The following is a 17,285-nucleotide window of genomic DNA, read 5'->3' on the forward strand; positions in this document are numbered from 1 at the left end:
GGCATATTTTACACAACATTGTAAAGTTCAAATAACTTTTAGTCATGTCTTGCCTATGCCCATGCATTGATAACTTAATGTACCACATTATCTCAGGAAGAAGGTACGGCCAAAAATAGAAACAGAACTAATTCAAATTTCCACGTATTTTCTAAGCAATGTTTAACCTTATTCAAGACACACGCATACATTGTTGATGACATGAATCAACAATTCATCGTAATGTAAAAGGATTTGTTATTTAACAAATTACTAGATATCAGGTTATTTCACTTCATAACACAATTTCACAATTGGTCTATATGTATTATTGAATTCTGTCGAAATTGTTTTACGACAGCATTTTCAAAGAAACAGCAGAAATTTTATTGCGATTGTTCGTGATGAAGCATTTAAATATCTGAGTCCTTTTCGTGTGTATTTCTTGTATACCAGGTAGGGATGCGCGCGAGACAAGATTTGTGGCTGTCTCGTCTCCAAAAGTGCTGTAAAAGTGGTCTCGACTCGAAAAATGTATATTTCTCTATTGGAAGAGCCGTGTCTCGACTCGAATTTTGTCAGGAAAATCTTGTCTCGACTCGTCTCGTGCGCATCCCTAATACCAGGAGACATCTATTTTCACCAATGATCCCTCGCAAGAATTTTGGTAACTTCTCACGCTCTTCCATAGATTGTACCTGGGTACTTTAAGGGCTGGGGTAGCTAAGGAAGAAGCTAGGGACCTTTATTATTATTTTCAAATATAACCGAAACCAGTTATTGAGCAAGTGGGCAAGTGGACGCATGAAATATACTATAATAGGCTGGAAGCAGAGCTGTCAGCTGTACCATAATTATAACACAAATACCTTAATTTCTAGTCTTATACCACGTGCCATAATTTTTTCATTATAGTACGTAAAGTAACAGAATCTGGGAGATGCGTGTTTTTTCCTTCGCTTGAATATCGGAAAACTGGATAATGTGCATTTATTTCTGTTTATTTCTCTTCTACATAGAATAAAGAGCTATAAATATGACCCTGGTTTGACTTCCCTCGTGTTTTTTTTTTTTTCTCCAGTTTCCGCAATACGATACCATTAACATATAAAATCTTTGAGTTGTTTTTCTTCCCCTGTTTTTCCAGAAAACAATTTTGCTGCATTTTAGAAGCAAGTGATTGGAGCGGTTTTGTTTTACGGAGGCCCTTTCTTGCCAGATGAAAATTCTCTCTTCTTACTACTTCCTCTGCGATGCAACAGAAAGTGAGAAATGGAATACCAATACGATACGATGCAGTGTTTTGTATTGTAGTGCAGTTTTTCAAAGTCATTTTTCAATTATTACAGATTGTTAAAAGTACGAATGAAATGAGTTTCAAGAACTTTTTTTTTTTTTTAATGTAACTTTTGTAGTGTGTATAGGACCATTCAACTTTGTGCATGTATGTCACTCTTACCCATACGATATTTATTTATTTATTTATTCCCCACAATATAGTAAACGTTTGTTTGAAGTTTAACATTCCTTTCAGCACAGAGATGTAATGTTGCCGCTAAGACAAGATTTTGGTTCGTCTCGTCTTGAAAGGATATAGTAAACGAGCTGTTTCGTCTCAAAAATATATTTTACAATGCAAGAGGACTGTTAATCTCACATTTGCTAGGAAAATTCTTCTCGCCTCCTCCCTTGGGTTCACTAGAGAAATGGACTTAATTGGGACCCGACCCAAACCAATATTCCTTTGTGGAAACTAAGCAATGGTAATCTACGAGGTTTCCTTGAAAAATACACGGGTAAAAAGGTGCCTGATTAATCGACGCTACGTAAAAACTGTGTGCCTGTGTATTTTCATGAAGTCATTGGAGAAATTCGGGAAGTATTGAAGCATGAAAACGTATGAGTGTATATCAATGAGATAACTGACGCGGCAGGAAGTTGTGTTTGTAATGCTGCTGTTGGCGCAATGAAAGCGTATAGTAAACCTTACACACTGAATATCGAAAAACTGAAATGAAATTTTGGAGTTTTACGTTCCACGGTTATGCCGGTGAGGCTAAAGGAGTCAGTGATGATGTGAAATGAATCAAATGGTGGAATGAAGACAGTGGGAGGAAACGGGAGAACCCCGAGGAAACCCACGCACACGGATACTGGATATAGAGTGTTAGTGAAAGTCAATCCTTCCTCAATTGTCTAAATTCTTTAACTTTGTTTAGGCCAGATTGCATCCAGTATGACAACGTGTTACTATTCGTTACTAACACAGCTCCATACATTGTCAAAGCAGTATCTGGTCTGAAAGTGTTGTATACGAAATTAATTCACCTGACTTGTCTTGCGCAACGCACGGTCTTCATTGCGCGGGAGAAACAGATGTCAATATCCGGAAGTACGCGTGCTTGTATCAAATGTAAAAAGTATTTCTGATAGCTCCATCGCGCGTATATATCTTTTGCGAAGTTGCAGAAGTCGTTCCGCTACCTCCGCAACCAGTTTCAAAACGATGGGGCTAGTGGTTGAAAGCTGTATTGCATTTTGCAGATAACTTAAATTAAGTAAAGATAGTTGTAGACTCACTAAAATCAAATGACGCAACCAAGGCCGTACTGGAAAGGCGGGAAACCGGGAAATTTCCCGGTGAGCGCTGGACGGTGAATCTTTTTAGTGGGCCCTCCGCCTCGTACCGTAAGTATATGAACAAAAAGGCGCACGTCACGCATTTCTCGCATATGGAAGAGAACGAAGGACGATAACACGTTGAGTTTCGGCAATACAGTCAGCTAATCCCAGAGCAGCGTTGCCAACCCACGATGTTGCGAAAACAGTCTTTTACATTTTTCGTAATTCAACCCTTGAAAAGTTCTTGATTTTCCGCTTTGCTTTATACTTTTGGTAATATTGAAGTATTCTGCTAAATTGAAATCTCAAATGATGCAATAACTTGGAATTAAATAATAATTTACATTTTACAGCACCATTGTTTTCTGTATAAAAAAATATTCAGGGCTGGATTAAGATCATTGAGGGCCCTGGAACGGGAAATATAATGGGGGCCCACCAAAACTTTTATGATGGACCCTCTTTCAACATGTTCAAAAGGGTCCATGAATTATCTAGGAGTGACTCATGTCATGCTTTTGTTTTGACTTGTACGGTAAAAAAAGTTTTCAGCAATTTAAAAAATTTTTGGGGTCCCCTTGGTTGCTGTCAATCAGAGCCGTAGCTGGAGATTTCGGCGCTAGGGACGAAGTAGAATTGGGCGCTCCCCTCCCCTACACTCACCTCGTCAATTTTTTTTCTTTTATTTTTTTCACATAAGAGAAGCAGATTTTGTCGTTATGCTACGATAAATTTTTATGAAATTGCTTGGACAGACCATTGCAATAGCCAAAAGTAATCATTAGTATTCTTTACAAATACTAACTAGGGAAGTACTAGTAGTAGTACGAGAGAATCTGCATATGTTATACATCGTTGAAAAGGTTACACTGAGTACACCTCACATGTGAAATATCTCGCTTGAATGAGGCCTGTAGGGATCGTGGCGACTATTTGAAGATCAGAAAAAAGTCACAATCCGAAATACTGGAAAACTTGGACAAAATAGGAAGATATGATGTAATTTTTTGAGACGTAGTATACATAGGTTTGAAACGTAGCTGAATACCAATCTGACATTAAATGTTTACAAATCAAAATGGCTGATCCAACATGGCGGCCACAAAATAAAAAAAAAGCAAGCCTTGGATTTGCAATTAGGTATATAAAGATATTCCATGTTACTATGTATGAATCAGATACCAAAAGTGTAAAATTCAAAATGGCGGACAAAATGAAAAACTCTGCTATTTAACTGAAAGCTGGTAGGTAGAGGTCTTCGATGTCGCTGAGAAGGAATTCAATGTTAAAAGTGCAAAATGCAATATGATGGATCCAATGTGGCGGACGAAAAATAAAAAAAAAAAAATATACAGAATGGACATGTTATTCTTAGGTATGTAGTAGAAAAATATCTATAGTACATAATGGGCCAAGTAGGGGCAGATGATGTTTTACAATAAACAGGAAGCATGTTTTGCTATATAACCATGCCAAAACTGAAACACAGAATGCAGGGCAGGTTTCTTAGTGCATATGGAAGTTTTATGATACAGACAGATTAAATCAACGACAATAATTATTTTACTACCAACTCCACCCCTCGCTCCTAAGAGATACGCGGGGATCGGCATGTTACATATCGTTGAAAAGCTCACATCGACTACACTTTACATCTGTAACATCTCGCTTGAATGACCCCTGTAGAGTACGTTGCGATTATTGGCAGATACCATCTGAAGATCCGAACAATGACAGTGAAAAGTCCCCGTTTAAAACAATTATGTTTCCATAACTGTCTTTCCGGTTTCACATTATGCCGTGTACACTTGTGATGACAGACGTACAAATGTGTAATATGTATGACAAATGTCCACTCTCCGTAGTAGGGATATACTGACCTCGAGACTAGTTTTGATCTTGTCACTGTCTCGTCTCTAATTCGAAACAGTGATGTGCTTTTCTAAATTGGACGAGGTAGAGACAGAGCCAAGGTTCGTCTCGATACACATACGTCCATTCTGTAGTTTTGCACATTTTGTTTGCCATATGGGATGCGTCATATTACATTTTGCACTTTTAACATTGCATTCGTACTCCACGACCACGAAAACTTCTACCTACTTGCTTTCAGTTCCATAGCAGTGTTTTGCATTTTGTCTGCCATATTGGATCCGCCATTTTGCATTTTAAACTTTTGATATCCGATTTATACATAGCGACGTTGAGTGTCTCTATATAATATACCCAATTTCAGATCCATATTTTCTCTGTAGTGTCCGCCATGTTGGATTTGCCATTTTGATTTGTAAACATTTGATGTAAGATTCGTATTCAGCTACCTTTCAAACCTATATATACCACGTCTCAAAACAATTACATCGTAGCTTCCTATTTTGTCTAGGTTTCCCAATGTTTCGGAGCGTGCGTTGTTCTGGATCTTCAAATAATCGCTACGCCCCCTTCCGGCCCCATTCAAGCGAGATATTTCACATGTGAGATATACTCGGTGTGACCTTTCCAACCATATATAACACTTGCAGATCCGCGCGTACCACTTCATGTACTTCCCTAGTAAGTGCTTTTTTTAAGTGGTTTATTTTGGTTTGTTATACTTGAAAAAACTACATTTGGTTGCACACAAATCCACTTGGAGAACAGTTATGGACATTTACAACTATTTGCGTTTCATACTATATATAATAAATAAAATTTCAATACATTAGAAACTATGTGGTTTTAAAATGTTCGAAATGGGTGACACCATCAATATCCAGTAATAATTGTAAACTATTAAAATTTTATTCTGTATGTGACCACAAAAACAGCTTTTTAATTTCGATTATTTTGCGGTAAACAGTATTTTGTCAAATGTAACGGAAATTCAGAAGGAGTCTTTGCGAATTTCTGAGTGGAGGTGAAGAGTATGTTTAATGTTTGCATTTAAAATTCAAAATGTAGTTTGCCTACTACATATGTTTAAAATTATAGTAATTACTTAATTTCTTAATGAATGAAAATTCTGGATTTAAAGCTACTTATTATTAATTATCATATTAAAAATACACTGACACACACATATATACCTAGGTATACATAATATGTGTATGATTCTATGTATGTAGATAGATAAAAATATTACACAACATGATACGTACGCACAAAAAAAGCATGGCGATACAAGTAGTTGATGGTGAAATCATCCCAATAAATTCCTTCAAATTGGAAGCATTTTATGTCAGTGGAAGAAAAAAAGATCACTAATAGTTCCTAAGCGACGCATTGTGTATTCATTTCCAACAGTTGTTTTTTTTTCTTGCTCGTTCGGCACCCCCTTGCTATCAGCGCCCGGGGCCAAGTCCTCACTCACCCCCCCTTCGATTTTACTGTTGATACAGGACAATGGAGAAGTGTTCCATTTGTATAAATTATAAATAACTTCTGATGCTTCATATATGTATTTCTATATGCACCAGGGGCGCCTATGAAAGGTTTATGGTACAAGTGCGGCTTTGTTATTTTAGTGGGAGATATAAAGTAGTCGAGCCGGTGCAGATGATTGTACAATTGCAAAGGAAGAATGAAGGATTGGGCATTACGTCAGATCAGTCAGTGGCAGGGGACAAATTATTGCTTTAAAAAGGTTTTAAATCTGCATTTTAAGACTTTTCAGATTACTTGATCCGAGTGACACTTCCTGACTTTTTTTTTTGTCGGCAGAGAGGGACAGTACGTACATGTCAGTGGGACCCCCTAGAAAGTATTTTCCTAGTGTGCCCCTGAGTTACAGTACGTCCCTGGACGCATCCGCTATTTATCACAAAATGTTAATCTACAATGGCACTGAGAGCAAAATTAAGTACACCCATGTCCAAAACTATTGTCGCATGTCTATAAATATGTTGTTGTAGGAACATAATTTGATAACGAGTTTGCCCGGTATTTCTTATAATGTTAGTATGTGTATAATCGGCAAAGACATGTATGTGGCAAATTTTGTGTCAAAAGAGCAGAAAATAAGAAGAATAAAACGAAAATAAAACTTTCTTGTCCATTTAGCAACATTTTGTTTTATTCAAACTATTTTTCGTATTTATAATTCTTTTTGTATGAAATTTACCACAAATATACATTTCCCGATTATACACATAGTATCAGTATTAAAAGTACCCTGCAGAATCATTATCAAATTATATTCTTACAAGAAGACAGTTATAGATATGAGACAATAATTTTGAACATTAATGTACATACACAACCACTTCTCAAGAATACCTCAAACTATCAGACAGTTGGAATCCCGTAACAATAGTTTGGAGTATTCTCATGTTAGGCAAATTACGAGGGTCACTACGAAAGTTTTGAGATGTGAAATAACTTACTTTAAAATCAATTTAACACTTACTTTTCTCAAAGTGTTCACCATTACACTGTACTCGAAAACCACTTTTGGAAGCAGTTTTGCCAGTCTTTTTCTTCAAGTGTTGAAAGTTCATTCTCGTAAGCCACTACAGCTTCTTCAGGGCTGCAAAATCTCTTCCCACGCATAGGTCTTTAATCATGGGGAACAGAAAAAATCACACGGGGCAGATCAGGGCTATACGGCGGATGTCATAAGTTTGATCTCCGTAAATTCTAAAAACTTAATTGAGATGTTGGCCGTGTGTGCAGACGCGTTGTCATGATGAAGCAGGATCCCACGCAATCCAGTTCTTGGACGTCCTTCCCGAAGCTTCTGGAACGCATTTATTAGACAGACAGTGGTGTACCACTGAGCAGTAACAGCCCTTTGTTCTTCAAATGGAACAGCTGCAACATGGGCAGATTTGGAGAAGAAAGTTGCAACCATCTTTTTCCCCACACTTCGCGGTCGCTTCACTTTCGTGGGTGGATTTTCGTCTGGAAAGATCCAAACTGTAGACTGGCGTTTATTTTGAGGGTCAAATTGATAGATCCAAGTCTCATCACCAGTAACAATGTCAGAGACGCGTCAAGAATTGCCTCCATCAAATTTTGTAAGCATTTCTTCACACCATTACACACGCATGCGCTTCTGCTGTTCAGTCAAAGTTTGAGGCAGCCAACGAGATGAAACCTTCCTGAGCCGAAGATGATCATGAAGAATTTTTGTTACTGCTAGCGATCCAATGTTCACTGTAGATTCAATGTCCCTGAAAGTTGTTCGAGGATTTTTTCGAATCATTTGTTCCACAACGGCAATGTTTTCATCTGACACAACTGTTGCCGGACGTCCGGCCTCTTCTGAATTCACCAAACCACCGAAAAATTGTAGCACGGGAAGAAGCAAGGTCCCCAAATGTCCCCTGCAAACGGTCAAGGCTTTGTGCCTCGTTCTTACCATTTTTGAAATCGTAAAGAATCATTCCCCGAAAATGTTCCCTTCGCGCTCCATTCTAGACAGCCGAATACTGCTCACATCAACAAATAAGTGAAGGCGATATTTCCACGCCGATAAGCGAGGCGAGTTGAAACTTGTTTCGCTTCTTCGCTCTAGATACCAATACCGAACGCAATTGTTGGAATTCAAATACTGTGCCACAACAATGCGTATCTCAAAACTTTCGTAGTGACCCTGACTTATGCTGATGTACAAAAGAACTTTTCGGTCTTTAAAACAAAACTTTTCTCATTGATAAACGAAGATGATTTATAAAAGAAAATCTACGGAAGGCATTCATAGTTCATAGCAACAGATGTCATTAAGGTAAGATATTTTTGTAAGAAATCGAACTTTTATTTTCTCTGTGTAAATTTCAGTGCACATGTTAAACTTTTAATGCATATTTTAGTGTACAGTATATTTTTTTAAAAAATATATTCATGCAACTCGTGGTTGATTTGTGCATAGAAATCCGGGATCTATTCACCACGACCATTCTAATTGCTTGCGTGTTGAGGTATTTGACACACTCTCTGTTAAAACATGAATTTTTATTTACTTACACATCATTCTACAACAAATAAATGCATGGTGAAACTCTAGGATACAGTTTTATTGATCGTTTATTACTCTACTATTACTCACAAAATATATACTGTAAGTAACAACATTCACATAATATATAACCAACAGCTATTAACTTACTCTTGTTCAACAATTACTCTTAAACAAACAACCATACAAATGAAGTTCTCATTTTTAGTTACAACTCAAAATATACTCCAATCGAAATTCGTATTGTATACAAAGCCGAATCTTTATCAAATAATTGTATCTAAACGCTCAGCACATTTAAAAAGAAATATTTAAATTATTTCAACGTTCCTTCAGTATTATTTTACTACGCACTCCTTAATCTGCATTCTCTTCACTAACAGTTGGAATACGATGAACGAGACTATGAATCTCGAACTCTTCTTGCAAGGCGTAACTTCTGCTACAAATTTTACAATAGAACGGTTTATCTGGTGTATGAATCATTCTATGGGACTTCAAATTTGTCTTTTGACAGAAGGCTTTCCCACATATATCACAAACGAACGGTTTTTCTCCGGTATGTGTCCGTAAATGCACTTTCAATGCGGAGGAACAACTATAGACTCTGAAGCAATAGGAACACATGTTCTTAAGGCTCCTACCTTGACGTACCACAACTGGGTCTCTCGTTTGACTTGAGCTGAAAAATAAATAAAGTCACTGATATATATCTATTTCTTGTATTTAGGAATGAATTTTAAAACTAAATCATTAATGTGCAGAACTTAAGACGAGATAGATAGAGTAACATAAAAGCGAAATCGTAGAGTTAGAGAAACATAAAAGCGAGTACACATCGAAATGGTAACTCAGTAAAAAAAAAAAAATGAAATCAATAGTACTCTTCATTCTATGATGCTTCCAATCGTCTCCTGCGGCGGTTAGAGCTAGCGTTTGGTGGCAACGACTTCTGTACTTCGGTCGGGTCACTCGTAGATCTCTATTTCAACGGTTCGAATGAGTGAAGATGCAACATGATTGTCAGATGAAACATAATTGTCAGCATTTATATACAAACTCATTTCTCACGATGGCAACCATATTGGATTACAGATGATACGCCTTTGATTTTTTTTTTTTTTTTTGTGGGTATCTACTATTGACAATAAACGTAAATACCACACTTCCCTTTTCCATCTCCAGTGGTTTGAGCTGGACATGCGTTTGATACATAGTGTGGCATTTTGAACTCAAGATCTCGCGTTTTTGAACATTTCGTATTTTTCGGTCACTTACGCTTACTGATCAATATTCATGCCGAATTTGCTTTTCCTAGCTTCAGTAGTTTGGAGTGCTTATACTTTCGATATAGATTTTAAGTGGCTATTTTGGATTCAAGCTGAACGTCGACTTTTCAATTAAGTTTATGTGTACATTTGGACCCTCTCTCATTTTACACAGGGTTATCGTAGAGAGTCAAGACGTGTTCCATCTTCCGTTTCACAACAGCTTTCAAACGATGTGCTACTTAACCACCCTTGCCTTCAAAACTATTGAGTTGGACCCCGCCTGGGACCCTTGGGGCCACTGGGACAAGACGTTTTTACTTTAAATCGTTATACTTTGAAAATAATACCACAAGTGCTTTCTTGTTTTCACATTTGCCTCACCGTTTCCAATTTATAGGGATGGCCATGGACTTTTCAATTTAAGTTTTTGTTTACATTTTGACCCACCGCCATGTTGCATAGTATTGTCGTAGAGAGTCGAGACTTGTTCCATCTTCTTTCCTTTCATAACAGCTTTCAAATGATGTGCTACTTAACTCTCCTTGCTATTTGAAACTTTTGAGTTGGATCCCTCTGGGACTCTGCTGGAGACCCTAGGGCTAACTTTTTTCCTCAAAAATGCCCTTGAAAATGATGGGATACGCGTTCGCCGAGTTTTCATCTACCCAACCGTTTCCGAACAAATGACCAGGTTCAAATTATTCTGTCAGCTAACAGCTTTTACATTACAAAATATGTTTTAACTCACTATATCCCGGCCGGTGGCACTTACAACTTTGAGATTAGTCTAGTTATAACATATCAAATGCAAACACAATTGTCTCGTTCGGATCTCAGTGGAGCCAGTTCGTGACCTTCCCTTATTAGTTTTATTCTGTGTATTCTGCTTCTGGTATCATGTATATGTGATAATTAGGGTCTTATCTAAGAACTAAATGACAAATGCATTTTTTTCTATAGACCCACTTAAAAATGACCTGGTACCAACAGCCTTACTTTGGTACTGTATTATTATTTTTAGAACTAATATTTACATTGTAGAATCATTGAGAATAACAATGCAACAATGAAAAGCTTATTTTCTTATTTCTGTAAACTTTTCGGTGTAATCTTTGATGTAGAGAAAAAAAAAAGGAAAAGATGAAGAAAACTTTCCGCCAACAATGAATAGTACAGAAGAACTTCACACTATATTGTTATGTATACTTCTTGAACTTGAGCACTTTTTGGTGGCATCTTTTACTTTCCCTTTCTGTATGTATGTATCTCTAAGGCGCACACAAGTGATTAACACTAGAATGCCCGCATTTCCGACATACCTAGAATACCCAGTGGAACAAGAATGTTCCACTTCTTTCGAGTCTATAGCAAATAAAATGTATTTTTCAAAATCTTAATATTATATGCCTTAATCCACTAAAAACTTTAACAGAGACGTATCACATTATTCTCGTATTGTTGTGAGGCAGGGGAAGTGGGGGAGGGGGATGTAGGATAGAGTGAAGAATATATGGAATTAAGTTCAAGTGCTTTTATTTTGTATGAAAATTTTACGTTACATCTGAACTATATGCTCCAGAGCATTTATTTGTTTTCTGCTCTTATTACAAAAAGTGTTTGCTAGGAATGATATTTTTTGAACTAATAAATGCGGGAAAACCTAACAGAAATTGAAAAAAAAAAAAGTTTTGTGGAAAGTGTTCATTTGAATTGCTACACCACCGTCCTCAAGGTGCAAACAGTATTATCAGTTTGCATGACATGCAACACATACAAATGTTTTCATTTCTTTCGCAGTACATTGTTTGCATACAACCTTGTTGCAAGACGTACACACATTGCATGATCGTCCACAATCCACTTTACACTTCTTGCGTACCTGACAACGCCTTCGTGTAGTTTCCGTAGAACTGGAAAATGTTGATGTTCCCGGTGTCTGATTCTCCTCTCTATTACTTCCTATCATGTACCTTTCTGCCAGTTCCTCTGCAAGTTGTAAAATGAATTTGCGACGTTCAATGACCTTTCCGGTCACCATCTTGAACAGCACTCAGGAATTAATTGCTACCAGGTCCAGTAAGTTACAAAAATTGTGTACAGGCCATCGTCGGCTGACAGGCTTCACAGAATATTTGCGAGCCATCATGTCAACTGAATCTACACCACTCTTTGTCTTGTTGTAATATATAACAGTTTCAGGTTTCTTCTTGCCATCTCGTTGCAGTTCCACTTGTGAATGCATTGTGCTCAGTATCATGACACTTGTCTTCGCTTTTGCCTGGTAAACCGTGAGGGTAGTTTGTCCATGTTGCAACAGCTGTGTGTAATGTAAAGGAGCCTTTGATTTTTTCACAGAAACTGGAATCTCCCTACGTGAACGATTCATAGTTCCTACTAGACTAGTAGAAGCAGAACGTAGTCTGTTAGCAAGTCCTACCGAAGTAAAGTAATTGTCACACGTGACATTTCTTCCTTTCTTCAAGAAGGGCTGAACTAGTTTCATCGCAACATATTCTGAAAGTGTTTCCCCTGCCGGACGAAACTCATCCTTGCCCAGGTAGGGGAAGGCGTTTATTACATATTTTGTATCATTGTCCACGGCTACCCAAAACTTTTGCTCATATTTATCGGGCTTGGACGGCATATACTGCGTGAAAGAACATCGCGCTTTCGACCGGAACAATTGTTCATCCACAGTTATGTCTTGGCCTGGCACATAGCACATCTGTGAATTCTCCACGAACTTATACCATATTTCTGAAATATGACAAAATTTGTTTGTTTCCAATCTTGCGCGTCTCGTAGACTTGTCGTCGAATCTTAAGTACCTCAGAATCTCCAAGAACCTGTTCCTGGACATCGCCTTCTGGCAGAAGGGTATACTCCATATCTGGGACCATAAGGAATGTACCTTGAAAACTTTTGTCCCTGTAGCACCACGAACGTACATTATTGCAATAAATGCTTCTAACTCATCCAGTGTCATCGACCAACTTTCCTCTCCAGTTTGTCTGCGTGCTTCTTTTTCTGTGTATGTCCGTATTCTATTCAACATAGGATCATCAATTATTAGGCGCCCAGAACTGGCAACACTGTCATCAGCAATCTGGCGTATCGCGTGTGATGTCGGACCTTGTTTTTCTTTCAGTACATTTTGCTTAGCAATCCTACCACTTGCAGGATTACCTGGACATACTACCTCCCAACGGGTACCATCTGGAGCAGTAATTGTCGTACCAATTTGTAAAATGGATTGTTCCCTTGCATTACATACACGCTGAACCGGAAGCACAGTTTCTGACATGGATTCGCTACCATCATCTGTCACAGACTCTGAGATTTGTGTCTCATCAGAACACTTTCCCTCACTCACTTTTGCTACTTTTTTGGTCTGTTGCCACTCACCTTGTACATCACAGGCCCGTTTATGTGAGAAACATGAGTCAGGGATGTGGTCACTGCATGATTCATGAGATACACTGCTATCACTTGACGACACAGGAATGAAGTCCTCGTCACCGCTGAGGCTGCTGTCTGACAAACCTCCCGAATCTCCCTCCGATAGCTCACGAAACACTTGAAGCATCTCTTCCGTGCTTAGTCCTTTCTTTCGTGACATTTTCAAATACAAATGTCGAAAAAGTTGTCAATTACATACCACAATCGACTGAAACTAGCTGCACAACAATCACACGACCAATGTACCGTAAACTTCACTTCAATTATAAAAATCAACGCGTAAACTAGCTGCACAACTATGGCACGTGAAACGAAGCTAATTACACAGCGCCTCTAGTGTGCAAAATTTGAAACACTATATAAAGCCTTTGTTTTCCTGGGTAGGCGGATGAGAGGAAGTGAACGAGGGATAGGTAGTGTTGAGGAAGGAGAGAACGCATTGAGGGGAGGGACAGGAAGCAAACTGAAGATGGATAATGAACGTCAGTGTACAAAATGGGGGAATAAAATGTGCGTAATAATGTATCTCTCATATACCTAAGCATGGTGGAACAAAATTGTTCCGCGGGACTCCTAGGGGTATGTGGTAATATCTAAAAATCTATAATTCCTACGAAAGTAAATTTCTCGCAATCGCATCCTCTTTTCAAAAGATTAAAAGTCACAGAATGTAATAAGAATCGTGCGGGAATTAATAGATAAGGACTGCAATGAAGATAATGGTGGAACAAAAATGTTCCGTTGGGCATTCTAGTGTTAAAAAAAGCTGACTCTGTATAGCATATCTCTTTACAGTGCACTAAATAGAAAGTTCATTAAATAAGAAAAGAAACTGGTTGCATAAAATATTAATAAATAGATCAAGATATTTAATTATATATTATACAGGATTAATGTAAAACAATGATTGAAATTAACAATAAAGCATAATAAAGCATAATTTGGAAAAATATAAAGCATAATTAAACAAAAAATAAAGCATAATGTGGGTTGAACTACTGATTACGCAGAGCCACCGAATGCTAAGTGGTATGGTCTATGCCCAACCTATCTATACCTGCACAAACACTTTTCTCATCAGAATGCCGGGTGTGTCAAAACTCCAGAGACAGGCCAACTCCGTTATAAGTATAGATATGGAAGGAAAAAGGGACACACAAGAAAGTTGTTGGAAGTAGGTAGTTTTCAATTTAAAATGGTGGAATTTTTCCAATTTCATTAGCCGTTTGGACTCCACTATACTAAACGCAATGTTAACTTGAGAGCCGGATCACAACCGCATTACTACATTGTTGGCGCGCGAACCTTTACACAGAGAAGCCTTTGTGTCTGTGTGTGTTGGTAAGCATCGTCTGCTTGGTTGGTTCTCAATCCCCAATTGTTTCGACTGGCGCTGTTCTGGGTCTCAGCTGATATTCAGGGAGTGGTGATTTCTTGTGCATTTCCTGCTGCTAACAAAAAATAAGTTTCTTGGCCTATTTGTTTTTAATAATTCATGAAGATACAACAAGAGGAATAAATGCATTGGAAATTCGCACGTGATTTATTTGGAATCCTCACAATTAAAATCCGAGAGCATGGACACTATTTTGCTTATTCGTTTTCATTGATTAAGGTAAGAAAGGATAAGAAATGAAGTTATGTTCATATGTCTACCTGCAAAAGGTCAATCGTAAACAGAAACACAAGCAGCTACCCTCTCACACATTTTTTTTAAACAAAGCACCGCAACTCCTACCTTAGCAATGAATAAAGCAGCAGCGACCTGGCAAAACGAGCGCTACGTTACGTTGTTAAAACTTCTCCCGAGTAGGGATTCAGCCAGGATTTTCAGTTTGGGGGTGTAAATAGAGTTTTGCACGATTTCTATGTATTTTTGAGCACACAAAGTTAAGTTGCGACAATTGTTTTTTGAGAACTTTGAGAATTGGGATGACACACCCTACAAGGGGCGGAGGGGGGGGGGCCTCGCAGAATCACTGTCCTGGTCCCCTATTAACTAGAGAGAGAATGCCAGATAACTTACGATTTACTGGAGTTATTCAATTCCATCCATATCATCGGAATCGGAGTCATTTCCAGTTTGGATGATCACAGGTTCTATATCATCCGTCAGTCCATCCATTCTCCACTATTTCCTCTTCTGCGATGGCATGCGACACATAGGATTTCCACATTTCTGCTGTTATTTTATGAAGTCCCTCTGTCAGTAAATTTTCAACATCCGGCATTTGAACGTGCTATTTTTAACGGTTACATATCTTTTCACTTCAGCCCAGACACTCTCGATAGGGTTTAACTCGCAATGTCTTGATGGCAATCGTAGAATTTTGTGTCCCGCCTTACAAGCCAATTTATCCACTTAATATTGTATATACTTATGTTTAACTTTTCTCACAACGTCTAGGAGATCGCATTTCAGCATTTGCGAAGTTTATGTTAGGAGTTGCCTTTCTTCTTCAGAAATCGTCTCTGCTTTCTTGGCGTCCAACCATTGTGTAATTTCCTCTTTTTTTATTTTGAATTTGGAATCTTTTCAACGAAAACAGTGTGATATGGTGCGTTGTCCATTACAATTACACTATTTGGGCGTAGTTTTGGAAGAACAGATTTAAACCAAGCCTCGAATCTACTACTGTCCATCTCTTGATGATAATCCCCATGTCCCTTTTCCGCTCTAAATATTAATTCTGCATGAGTCACAAATCCCTCTTCACTTCCAATGTGCACAACAATCAACCTTCCTCCTCTTCCCGACGGTGGTTTAAATCCAGTTATTAATCCTTCTAGAAACGCCTCATTACTACTTTTTACAGAGGTGTCTGTCCAAACATAAGGTACTGTATGCTCCTTGTTACATTATACTTAAGTATAATGTATCATGGTCCGTAAAATTTTGGAACTCCCTGTATATTCCAGTTCATGATTAGCTTCGGAAAGACAATTGAGAATTATTTTAAAATAACTATTATGTTTTGGGTTTAGCTTTAAATTGTAATATTCTGTCAAAATAATACCATACTTAAGTAGTCTCCATAAAATTACATATAACGTGATATTTTATTAATATTCCATATTTTGTCATTATTATCATGTTATGTGAGTTCAAAGGTGTATATTTTTTTTAATTTCTTATAGGTTTTGTAATATTTTCAAGAGAATTTTCGCAAGAAAACAAAAAAAAAAATCTTCAAAAATTTCATTTTGAAATTCGGCCATGATGTCTTTTGGCACATCCCTTTGTTTACGTAGCAATTATTTTCTCATTGGAGCAGAGATATTTCAGTTTCGTTTGAGGCTTATTCCAGATATTATCATTGGTTCGGCTTCTTTTGATGTGTCGAGATTTAAGGTGTTATCTTTTTGTTGTGTCATCAGAGAATCAATTCGAGCGCTTCTCCTTGTTATTCTTTGTCTTTTTGCCAAAAGCGGTGTTGAAGATCGGACAGGCAATTTAGTTCCTCGTCCATGAATTGTGTAGAAATTAGGAAAATTACGATTTTTTAAATTTTCCGTTGCGCTAAAAAAAATGTTTTGGAAATTGTGGATTTTTTTTTCTGGTAGGGCCATTACACATACAAACATAAGATTTTCCGTAGTCCTCATTGTCATCATAACTGGGAGGTCAACATCCTGTGTTTGTAGTTTGTGGTTTGCAACGTTTTTTACGAGGGGTTGCGGATCACAGACTGCAGGCCTGGACGCCGATCTGTGAGTTGTGATTGAAAAGGCTCGGGAATTATCTTCTTTGGGCAAATTTGAGTTCCATTTTCCGGGGACAACTGGTTTGGTGAATGGATCAGTGATTGTTGGTAACATGCCTACACGGGGCCTAGTAGGTTCGCGACCACCAGTCAGTGATACATGTACACAGTCCATAGTCGTAAGGAAAGTGAACATCACTCCACCACATTTATTTTATTAATTCCATTATTTATATATATTAGTTCTATTATATATTTTTTTTAAAAGTAAAATCGTCGTTGATCCAAGTTTCATTCAAATAATAAATATGTATA

At 37.7% G+C, this 17,285-nt stretch overlaps 1 protein-coding gene across 23 annotated transcripts in view; it reads right to left on the bottom strand.

The window, feature by feature from the left end:
• Positions 1–17,285, bottom strand: part of LOC145680673 (uncharacterized) — a 613,323-nt gene that overhangs the window by 286,578 nt on the left and 309,460 nt on the right. Inside the window, exon 4 of one of the 23 annotated variants that reach the window (XM_081751486.1) lies at positions 8,577–9,218. The exons of the other annotated variants lie outside the window; for them this stretch is intronic. Within the exon in view, the coding sequence (XP_081607612.1) occupies positions 8,894–9,218 (325 nt within the window). The 3' untranslated portion in view covers positions 8,577–8,893. Of the gene's footprint in view, positions 1–8,576; positions 9,219–17,285 lie in introns of those variants that run through there. 23 annotated transcript variants of the gene reach the window in all.

The sequence above is a fragment of the Thermobia domestica genome, chromosome 3 (genome assembly GCF_964235325.1).
Source record: "Thermobia domestica chromosome 3, izTheDome1.hap1.1, whole genome shotgun sequence".
NCBI lineage: Eukaryota > Metazoa > Arthropoda > Insecta > Zygentoma > Lepismatidae > Thermobia > Thermobia domestica.